General features: G+C 36.8%; 2 protein-coding genes across 5 annotated transcripts in view; both read right to left on the reverse strand.

Moving 5' to 3' along the window:
• Positions 1–11,588, reverse strand: part of rap1gap2b (RAP1 GTPase activating protein 2b) — a 40,621-nt gene extending 29,033 nt beyond the window's left edge. For 2 of the 4 annotated variants that reach the window (XM_077233522.1, XM_077233519.1), the window contains exons 1-2: positions 11,257–11,544; positions 4,116–4,151 (exon numbers count right to left, since the gene is read on the reverse strand). In XM_077233522.1, coding sequence (XP_077089637.1) covers positions 4,116–4,151; positions 11,257–11,300 — 80 coding nt within the window. In that variant the 5' untranslated portion in view covers positions 11,301–11,544. Of the gene's footprint in view, positions 1–4,115; positions 4,152–11,256 lie in introns of all 4 variants that reach the window. The other 2 variants (XM_077233518.1, XM_077233520.1) reach the window with 2 other exon arrangements.
• The window catches only part of tpst1l (tyrosylprotein sulfotransferase 1, like), a 72,443-nt gene that overhangs the window by 832 nt on the left and 59,257 nt on the right, over positions 1–12,354 (reverse strand). The gene's annotated exons all lie outside the window — the stretch shown is intronic.

Here is a 12,354-nt window from a genome sequence, read left to right on the forward strand (position 1 = left end):
ACACACACACACACACACACACACACACACACACACACACACACACACACACACACACACACACACACACACACACACACACACACACACACACACACACACACACACACACACACACACACACACACACACACACACACACACACACACACCAGCAGGTTTAGGGAAGAAGGATATTAATGGACTGATGTAACACATTACACAAACTACCGTGAGCTTCTGAATAAATAATATGGCATCAAAAGTTGAATATTTAACATACTTTAATATTTAATATGTGACTTGTGTCAATAATTTTGAGCAAAACTAACACCAAGACACACAGACACAATAACACACACATTGTGACACCAAAACCTCCTATCAGAGAGCAGATCTGGCATGTCTAACATGCACGTCAAGCGCTCTTAGACTTACTTCATCTGTCAAATTCACTTATGTGTGTCTGTGCTAATATAACGTGAATGATAGGCATGTCAACTCGGAAGTTCAAAAATAGGAAAGGAGAAAGCATTTCAACATTTAAAAAAAAACATCTTAGTATTACAGACTCTGTTTTAAATGGGATTATGAATAGCATATCTTTATAGTGCATTATATATGCATAATTAATAGAAAGAAAAAGAAAATACTTTGGGGGAAACAGCTTTATCAGTTTTAAATAATTAAATAACAACAACAAACAGCAGTAATAATAATATTTAATTTTTAAATTATATTGTTTAATTATATTATTTATCTATCATGATTTTTTATTTCTGTTTTCTTTTTTGTCCACTTTTCCCAAATATGCCCTTTTTTCATTTTGTATTTTTATATAATTTTAATTTTAAAAAGCTAATTATTATTATTATAATAATAAATAAATAAACTGATATAAAAAATATCAAACAAACCTGCTTTACTAAAAATTGTATTCCCAAATGCATGCCATCAGAACAATATAATGTGACTGACAGGCATGTCAACACAGAGGTTCAGAAATACACAGATCATCCCTTGAAGAAGTGCTTAAGGTGGTAAACGCTCTCTAATGATCTTGACACCATGTGTGACCTTCACATGTTGCCATGCATGTTCCAAATCAGAGCGAACAGCTTGTAAATTATTTCCTGATATCACATTGTGCATATATAATTAACGCCTCAGAGAATGCAAATTTTGTTTTTCATGACGAAGAAATACATACTGTATCTCTTGTTAGCTTATCATGCTTAAATGACACTTGCAAACAAGCTAACACATGTGGTCTGCATTGCGTAAGCACAAACCTCCCTATCCTGCTAAGTCTTGATACGTGAAACATATGTGTGTGTATGCAGAGACAAACACTCGTCCACACCCTTCCAAGCAGAACTGAACAGTGGGTGATTGGTTAGATGTGGAGATCCCACCTGTTACCTCTCCATCTGGTTGCTAGCATGATCCATCACATTAGATTGTGGCTCTCAAAGTTAGTCAGCATTTCTAAAAATACCAGCACATAACAAACCTCCATCAAACATTTTCAGTAGTGGTCTTTTGCATGGGATACTCATGGTTTTTCACAAGGCCTCTTAAAGTTAGGGTAGGCAATTTTTTTTTAATATTTTTTTTTTGTTATACTGGTTGAAATTGTATTCACATCCTGATAGCAATCAATACTAGAAGATTCTGTGGAGGTCTCAGGATGACGAATGACGTTCAACCGGGAGCTTTTCACGTCCTCAGAATCAGATTTGGGCATTTCTATGTCAACACTATCAACGCCGAAATTAATATGCAGCAGTCAGGTGGTATTAGTAAGAGCTCTGTAATTTATTTACGTTCATTATTATTGTAATGTTATGTGCTTTGAGACATGAGGCAATTTGCAGACTCTTCTGTGTTGGTTCATGTGTTTTGAAGGAGGTGTGGGTTTGGAGAGTTGTATCTCATGCTTTCAAAGCTAGCTTGCTATTGTTTGCCGCTCCGAAATTGCCTACCCTACCTTAAACTTACTTCCTAAAAGACGTCTGCAGTCAACCAGTTTGTTGGTTGACAAGAGTGAAATACAAAGCTTTTGATGTTGAACAGAATGGATATGATGGTCTTCCAGTCTAACAAGCATAAACCAGCAAGTTTAAGGCAAATATATTTAAAATGAATTAGTAACGTCGATTTTGGATATGTAATTGTTCATGCAAGTGAAATTGTTCATGCAATTAATTGTAGTTTTTAATGTTTTAATTGTATTTATTTAGACAAAATAGTATAGAATTTAAATATTGTTTTTTTATCTGTTATCTGCCATAACATGAATATAATTATCGGCTTGTCAGTATTGGCCAGAAAATAAATATTGTTGAAAAATATAACTACATAAAAATATAAATTTTAAATTAAGCAATATTTTCTTGTTTGTCTTGAATAATGTGTTGAAGGTGTGATTTTCGTTGTCACTGATGATCTGATTCTTTCGATGGTCATAATTACTAATAAATTCACAAAGGAAAGAATCATACTGAAATATTCAGATTTGACAACTTTTCCCCTACATTCTCGCCTTTGCAACATAGACTGTGGTAGAAAATACTAAAATTACAATAATGAACTTGCAGTAATTTGTGTCATTCTTCATTATGTTTAAAAAAATTAGTCCTTTAGGGTTTGCTAATTCAGATAAATTATATAATACCAGATAGTCTACAGACATTAAAGGACCCTAGTTTTCTCCTTGCCAGTGGGTTATCTAAAAATAGATCCGTGGTCCACAACATCCTTCAAACACTTACAAATACAATGGAAATATTAATGACCCTCGCCTTTCATCAATTCACCTCAAAGCAAACCATGAATTGGCCCTGTGAAGGCCGATATCAGGCAGAACCAGATCATTTCCATGTTTGTGATCTGCAGTCACGACCCTATTCAGGGTAATGCAGTGATACACTCAAACAGAGCGAAGCTGCTTTCCACTCTGATGCTCTAAACACTTAGCAAAACCACTTCATCAGGGCCTTTCAGCATCTTAAAGCTCTGTTTGTTCGTGTGCGTATGTGTGTGAGGATTATAATGCTACAGTTGCACCTGCGAATATGAATAATATGCCAAACCCTGAGAATGAGCGGATGGATGGTAAGCAGGTGGAGGACAAATTTGTGAATATGGCAAGACAGGACAGATTAACCCTTGCATGCTGTTACTAATGAAAATCCTGCGGTTACTGGGGCAAATACATGACCCTACATGACAAAACACGAGTGTAGCCTATATGAGAGACATGATAAGACTGAAAGTATTTTACATTGCGTATGGAGGATGTCATGAATGTCAGAAGGAAAAATTGATGTTAAATTGAAGTAAAAGTAAAAACAGGTTACAATGATTCGAACAGCATGAAAGAGTTAAAGGTAGAGGGTGTAAAAGACGGCTTACGATTCTTTATGATTGTGATGCATCTTGAAATATGAAATTGTGCTACAATTTTAATTAGCCACAATCTTGAAACTTTTAGAATGAACTGTGTTCTTCAATAAAACTAATTGTTATTAAGAGATTTTTTTCATTAAATATTTTATTTATTTGATAAGTTTACTTGATTGTGGGTTTAATTCATAGTCCGATTCAAATTACTAATTTGAATCAGATTTTTTTAATGAATCAACCAAACTGAGTTGGTTAATAATTAGCATCTGATTTACTCACTGAACCACAAATCATTACTTTCGGTCATCTTCAACTCGAAAAGAACCAAGAACGAGTACTTTACATTGCATGACTGGTGGATCACATGATAAAGTGTTTAACATACACATTCACATAAGAGTTTTGTTGAGATATTGGGAAAACAAATGCAAGGAGAGACATTCCAGTAAATAAATGGGCCACCCTGTGAAACAAAAAAGGTGATCTGAATCCTAAAAGTGGCTAAAAGAAGCATAGTTTATGTCTGCTGAAAGACAAAAAGGTAACAAGCCACAAACAGATGCTGCTTTTCGCACAGGAACTATGCATTTTGTCACGTAAACCTATACGCGCAGCACTGCCTGCAGTTTATTTGGGGTCTCTCGTTTACCTCTTTTCATGATAGGAAAAGATAGGAGGACACAGGGCTGTCAGGTTTTGTAGAAGATGTAGAGAGAGAGAGTACTCACCGAGATCGAAGGGCGCTAATGGTAGACTTGTCAACCCTGCATTTGAAGAGAAAAGACAAGAAAGCAATTTAGTATCAAGGAACAAACGTAGATGGCTGTAATTTGCTCAGCTCAACCCATCAGCTGACCTGGCAGGATGAAAGAAACAAAAGGGGTCAAAAAAGACATTTCTGTAATGTATCATCCATGTGTGTTTTTATTTCTTGACACAGCAAGGTGAGCTTAATGCCCAATTAATGTTGACATGCGGGAAAGGTCACCCACTCACAGCCCACAATACCACATCAAAACAGAACAGGGACTCAGACTGTGTGGAAGGGTGTGGCCGTTTATTTTTATCCAGCTTTATTTTGATATTTCACACATTTGTGTCACACACACCTTTTCCATGTATTATTAGGGTGAAGTTATAGTATTATATAGATAAAAAAAATATATATATATAAACAAACCATCCCAAACCCGACCTGTTTACATCGACTTGAAAAGGTATGATGAAGGAATGTTAAAACGTTACATTAACAAAATGATTTTGCAAAATGATGCATTAATCCACATGGTTATCAAGATAACAGATAAAAGGGTGCCAGATTTTGTCAAACTGCTAAAATTGTCCCTTCAAACAGTATCTAATTTGTTCCAAATCTAAAGTAGAAGACATCTCTCCAAGCCATAACTTGACAGTACGAGCCTCCTTTTTCTTCTAGAACAACTGTGCTCCTGACAATGGATGCATATGTTCAGAAAGTCACAGAATGCACATCAACAATACCATTCCAATAACTGTATCTTGGACCAAAAAACAAAACTATGAGACAAATCAGCATCTACTGAACTACATTTGTCACAAAGAGGCAAAACTGTTTGAATAATGCAGTCTGTGAATGACCTTAAATTGAATAAGGCAGTGCCTGGAATTGATAGAATGTTAATTAATATCTTTTACGTTTAAGTTTATTCATTTAGCTTACGCTTTTATCCAAAGCGACTTACAATTGCTATATTTCAGAGGTCGCACACCTCTGGAGCAATTAGGGGTTAAGTGTCTTGCTCAGGGACACATTGGTGTCTCACAGTGGATTCGAACCCGGGTCTCTTACACCGTGTCTTATCCACTGCGCCATCACCACCCCTTTTAAACTCTGCCAAGTTTCCTCAGAAATTTCCACTCCTCACTTTCTTCCAGTCCTCCTTTAAGGGGCATTCGGCAACCCTAGCTATTACTTCGCTGATTTTCACTTTTGTTGTCGCATGTTTTCTCAGCGAGTTCCCCCTACAGCTGTGAGGCGTATATTTCACAACAATGTCGTAAAAAAAGCTCACTTGCGGCCCCTCCTCCCCCTTTCTACCGCTGCTCATGTGCATTTGTTATTATCGGAGGCGGACAACTTTATCGTGTGGAGCTATGTCTACCGAGGTGGGTAATACATCATACACATTGAGGGGGCGTGTGTGTTTATGTCGAATTGCCGTAAAGCAGTTTGTGTTTCTCGCTCGTTCTCGCTTCTCACGAGACTTCGTATTTCCAACTTACCGGGACATTAATCCTCATGTTGCAAGGTTGTTTTTCCGGCTGGGAACGCTGGGGGGAGCGGGGAAAGTCACCATTCTCACCATAACAGGTTATTAAACCATCCAAATGATTTCTAAACGGTTTTATTAAGCTGACATAGTTGCCGAATGCCCCTTTAAGAAATCGTGTAGAGGGAAAATGAAAGGATTGAACCAAGTTATATATAATCAATAAATGCCTTTTTACTTCCTTTACACTGATCAAAACATTTATCAATAATTGAGGGTGATGTAATATTCAATGAAGGTGTATGAGCACATATATAATTCCTAATCTGTAGAAATCTAAAAAATTACTCTGTGGAAGTTTAAATTTCTATTGCCGTTGACTAAAGGATGCCATAACCCTTCAAAGAAAAGAGCTCCTATAGTACATACTGTATACCCAGTTCTTTCCATTGCGTAAAGGTCCCATCTAATCTTGATGGTGTAAATAATGGATTCTTAGTAATGGGAGTTAGAAATGAAAGTGACTTTATCTTGAAATGTTCTTTTATCTGTTTCCAGATTGGACGTATATTCCTAATTATGATATTACTATAAAAGATAGAATGATTCAGAGTTAAAGGAGAGAGAAACACCGCTACAGGATTGTAGGGATAACTGATCAGAAACTATTTTGAGCCAATGATCATCCAACTACATTGAGATTTGTCTGATGTGAGAAGCCCAGTAATAAAGACGAAAGTCTGGGAGTGCCAGACCTCCCTCTTGTTTAGGTTTACAGAGATGTGCCTTCTTAACTCTGTGATTTTGTATCCCCACAAAAACAGAAGAATAATCGAATCCAACGGCCTAAAGAAGGATTTAGGCAGAAAGATTGGAACATTCTGGAAAATATATAATAACAATGATATATATGGTAACAACAATTCCAAGATAAGTACATTTTTCCATCAAAACTTTAAATGGAGAAGATTGATCGCAGACAAATCTTTTAGTCCAATGGGCATAGGCTCACTTTTAATATCTGGATATACACCACTATGCAAACATCTATTAAAGGAGCATTGTGTAATATTTCTGAGGATCTATTGACAGAAATGCAATATAAGATCCATAACTATGTTTTCAGTGGTGTATAAAGCCCTTGCATAATGAACCGTTATGTTTTTATTACCTTAGAATGAGAGATTTATATCTCCATAACCGCGGGCACCCCCTTCTATGGCGGTCGACATATTGTGTGGTCATGTTTCTACCGTAGCCGACAGCGAACACACAGCTCTACAGAGCGTGCTTCCTCACTACCTTGAAAAGGGAGTTTTTTCAATGGTGTATAAAGACCTTACATTGTGTGGGAATTTCTCCCATCTAGTGGTGAAATTGTATTTTGCATTCAAACGAATTGTGCTCTACAGCGCCTCGCTTTTTCAAATGCGTGTTGCATCTACGGTAGCTGTTATGTACCAAAAAGCTATGACAGGATATCTTCTAATAGCACTTCGTTGAGTTTTCCTTCGGGTGAACAGGTATGTTATTTCAAACAAACTGCAACTTGACACAACGAACGAACAAACGAATGTTACAGTATGAATTACTGACTGACTTGCCGGGACAGTGACAAGCGCCTCTCACTGCTCTGCTCCTCCGTTTCTGCCGCTTTCAGTTACGTGACACTGGCCCTGAACGAAAACCCGTTGTGGAAACGCGTTGGCCTAGTACTTTTGACCCTCTCTGCTATTATAGTTTTTCAAGATGGCGGAACGACATGGAAGCCTCCGTGGACCTATTCGTCACATGTATATAAAGATATTAAATTCTTCGTTTACGAGGTTAAGTCAGATAATGGCAGAGGTATTTGTACACCATTGAGGACATATTTATGAATAAAATAATGATTTTAGATAGTAAAATACCTAAAAATCTACACATTGTCCCTTTAATGAACCGTTATATTTGTATTACCTTAGAATGAGCAGTTGCTGAACTGGCTACTCTCTGCTGTCTCAGACGGTGACATATTTTCCTGTCGGCCACCGTAACTTTTGTTGGTTGCAATTCGTAACCTCACCACTAGATGGCGCTAAAAATCACACACTGCACCTTTAAATGCTTTTAAATGCTAACCACATTTACTTCCATTGTAAGTGTCTCACTGTAACCTTGATTTCAAAATTAGTTAGTTGAGAGAGTTGAAATTATTATTTTATTGTGTTAAACCAGGAGTATTCCTTTAATAGAGGCTATCTTTGACATTTCTAACGATGTGAACCGTGTGCACCAGTCTGTGAGGGCGCTGCTGTCAACTCTCATTACTGTAAGTAACTGCAGTCTTATTATTACTGTCTTATTTTCTTTATTATATCAGACTGATTCCCTAAAACACACAATGACAGGGAATGAAACATCCCATTCAGTAAGATGATTCAGTGAAACAATTTGTTTGCCACTTGGTGACATTGAGCAAAGACATTCATACATTTTAAGGGAGAACTTAAATTTCCAAAATACAAGCAAATTGAGACTATGGTAGCCAACAGACCCTCATTATGTGGTTCAAATGTCAATGCCATAAAGAAAAAAAAAACATTTCCAGCCGATGAAGTGCACGCCTTGGAGCGTCAGACTCAGATAGGTTATAATAAATGAATGTCAATGAGTCAAAGTGTGTAACAGATGGAAAACACACAGCTGCATGAGCATGGTGTCTTACTGGTGCCGTGAAGCAGAGCAGAAAATTCATCATCTCACTGTTCACTAGTGAGGGAACATTCAGAGCTAAAAAGCGTAAAAATCAGATTAAATGTGGTGTAAGTGCATCTCGTACACGGTTTACTCAGTAGGGAGCATCTCTAACGATTTATGTTTGTGTGTGTGTGTGTGTGTGTGTGTGTGTGTGTGTGTGTGTGACCATCTGTTTGTGAGAGGTTACTGTTGAGGTGTCTCTATTAAATGTGTGGTGATATGGTGATTGGGTGTGGTGGGGATGTGGGTACTTGTGAGAGAGGAAGGGTGTGGACGTGTGTGTGTGTGTGTGTGTGCGTGTGTGTGCGCACATGCAACAAAATTTCCCACAGCAAAAAAATGACACATATTAAGTTCTCATGCGTTTGCAACACTAGTCAATTAGTACAGCATATGAAACATAGAGAGCTAAGATTATATCAAATTGATTGTCACATGATATGAAATAAAAATGAACTGACTCATATTTGTTTTTACAAATACAACAGGTAATACATCAGGTAGCTCTGTTGCTTCACAGCAAGAAAGCAAGAGATCTAAACTGAAGCCTAAACCTTACATTAAGCCTAATACTTAGACTAAACATAACCCTCAGGGTAACGCTAAGGCTAAACATAGCTAATCCTTAGTCTAATGCTAAAACAAAAAAATAATTTACAATAATTTTATAATAATTTATAAGACAAAATCTAACATTCAACCTTTTACTTTGGTTAAACATTAAATATTACATATACGTGTGTAATATAATGTGCATTTACATCACAGGTTTGGTCTTAAATTTCATTCAAAGTGGCATTAAAAAGGTCTTAAATTGAACTTGTTTATATCTGTAGACACCCTGTGTTAGGCTGAGAATGAGATTCCCAAGGTTTCACAGACAAGGCTAAAGCCTACCCTTACGTAACAAAAATATATGGGAATATACTGCAAAATATAATGCGATATATTACATAATATATTTCCATATATGGAAAACTAGTGCTTATATTTTTCAATATACTGGAATTTGACCATGTATGGCTATATATTAATGAATATAAAATATTTATAAATAAATACAAAAATAGCATTACATGTAATATTCACAAAGTTGTATCCTTTATTGTGTACATATATTGCACTAACATGTTCCCATATAAATGTGAATGTATGGTCACACATATGAAATAAAATCAGAATCATTCTCGCGATTCGATGCTTCACTGGTTATTTGACGGACATTGGGTCCGTCAGACTGGAGAAATGTTTGTGGTAAAGTGACCATAAATATTTAAGACCCATCGAATCTGAATTTAAGACATTTTAATAGGCCTACTTTTTGAGGACTTTTATTAGGAAAACTTTATTTAAGACATTTTAAGGACCCTGTAACACTACACCTACCTTCGGCCTAATTTTAGGATGAAACTACAGTAACTCTATGCTTAATGAAGCATTACCTTCAGCCTAACACAAAGTCTAAGCCTAAAGGCCATTGCACACGGAGTCCGAAATTCGCATCCGAAATTTTTGCACGTTAAAAAAAAAATTCGACCTCACGTTATGTCAATCACGCTTGCACGCTGAATACGAAACTTTCGTCCGTCATAAAAAAAATCGGATCAGGTTCCATTTTCTGTGTTTTTCGCATCCGTAGCAAGCAGTTCGAATGGTGATTGAATGGTGTTTTGACAATTCAGAGCCACCGAATCACGAATACGAAAAAACGCATACAAAAATTTCGGACTCAGTGTCCAATGGCCTTAATGCTAAGGATAAACAAACCCAGTCCTCACGATCAAAAACCTAACGATCAACATAAAGATCGATCAGAGAAGAAAGATCATAGAGAAGAAAAAATGTTTAAATCTAAATGTAGACCCAATCCTAAATCCTTTTGTATGTTATCACACTGTAGCGAACATAGCAAACCACAAAAATGGTCCAAAAAGGCCTTAAAAATAGCCTTGAAAGAAACTTCAGGTAGAGATGAAGTCATATAGAGGAGCAAGAGAGAAAGTAAAACGTGTTGAAAGCTGTAAAAGCTTCAGTGGAGAGCTGAAGCTGTAGCGTTATAAATAAAGCATTCACTTGCTCTGACCCCTCGTAACCATCGCCTTCATATTCACTGTTTCCCTGTATGGTGGCATACATACACAAACATAGAAAGCATGCGCAGCACCCTGTAATGATAAACATCCAACTACAAAACAAAATCACAAACCCACACTTACCCAACATGTGTGAGATCAAGGTTTCAAGAGGGAAACGAGAAAGGAAATGTGAAATGCTTTCAATCAGGACAACTGTGAGAAACAATCCACTCTCATACATGACTCCTTGTATATGATTTAGCATTATGGAAAATATTCAGCTTCTCAATCAGAGCTGCATAGAAGCACAGCTGGTCCATGTATTTGTATTTTTGTCCATACAATGTAAATCAATGGGGTTCAAGTTTTGGACCCCATTGACTTTCATTGTATGGACAAAAAAAAAAAAGTTTACATTGAATAGAGATGAGATTCGGACTAATGTGTCTCTATTGCAACTTTTGAAAAGTCTGTACGAGTTAACAGTGAAGAAAACCAACACTTGAACGAGAATTTGAACAATGGGCAATGCCCTCTGATACATTTGCATACATGCAGCTATTACTATCAACTATTACGACACTGTTATGTCACATAGAACTATTACAAATCAATATTGTGACTTTAAATTACAGCACATTCAACTTATAAATCCAGTTGAGAGTACAAATTAATGCAGATTAAAAACCGCCCATGCAACCATGCTGACGACCATAAATAAACACCAGTGAGCGCATCACGGACCCTCTCACACACAGACATTTCCACACACACACAGCTGATGCTGTTCCACATGGGCAACATACCATCCGAATCCACCGAAGGATACGCTCCTCTTCCTCCTCAGCATGGTCCCTCTTTATTCGTCTCTGACTCCAATTCGTCTTCTTCACCCTCCACACACTCTCTCTTGTATCGTCCCTCTGTGCTTGTTTTTCAGTATCTCACAATCACTCTTTCTGTTTCCTCACTCTCTCGTGTGCATCTCTCTCTCTCTCTCTCTCTCTCTGAAATGATTTCATTCTCCACCCTCTTTCTCACCCTTTGTGTGACAGTTTGGGGTTCTCTTCTCGCACCTGCTGTGTCACTCCCTCTCACTTCAGCACACAACTCCACACGTTAAGAGTTGAAGAGAGGAGGGGGGAGGGAGGAGTGGCTGAAAGCAATTTAAAAAAATATATAAAAAAATCTGTTTCTCTAGAGACCCTCTGGGCCTTCTGTCGGCTGGAATATGAAATATGAGATATGGCTGCCTGATAAGGCCTTGTAAGTGAACATGATTTAAAAAAAGAATACAATAGAACTATATTACAATTTAATCTCTTAGCTGTCTTAAATTGTTTTTATGCATGTTCTAAATGAATAATAGGATAGTAGATTTCATAAAGAAGGATTGTGAATAATGAAGAGTGTATTAAGATAAATGGATTATGAATTTTGATAAATCTATTCTACATTTGTTCTCACAATACAAGATTATCATAAAAAGACTGGCAGTGATGTAATAAGTGGCCATTAAGAAAGCAGCAATTGTGTCTAGTTTTGCTCTAATACGCCCCCTCCTGGCAAGCATAGACACATCTTGCAGTTCACTAAATCGGCCAGCCACTGAAAAATTGAGGCTTTCAGAGGAGATAATTTAAGACGTCAGGGTTTTAATTTATGTGGTTGTACGTAATGTAACCATTATGATCCCTAAAAAACTCAAATGCCTTTCTGGAAATTATTATAGAATTGTTCAAGAATATGGGCATTTTAAATTGTCTCTTATCGTGCATTATTTGTCTCTTTAAAAATTAATATACACAAAAAGGTTTAAGAGATGTGTAGGGTTTAAAGTAACACTATGTAGTTTTTCAACCTTCATTATATATTTCCAAGACCCTTGTGATGGTACATCGACT

Source organism: Siphateles boraxobius, unplaced genomic scaffold, assembly GCF_051911475.1.
Source record: "Siphateles boraxobius isolate OS27281-9 unplaced genomic scaffold, OSU_SipBor_1 18, whole genome shotgun sequence".
Lineage (NCBI taxonomy): Eukaryota > Metazoa > Chordata > Actinopteri > Cypriniformes > Leuciscidae > Siphateles > Siphateles boraxobius.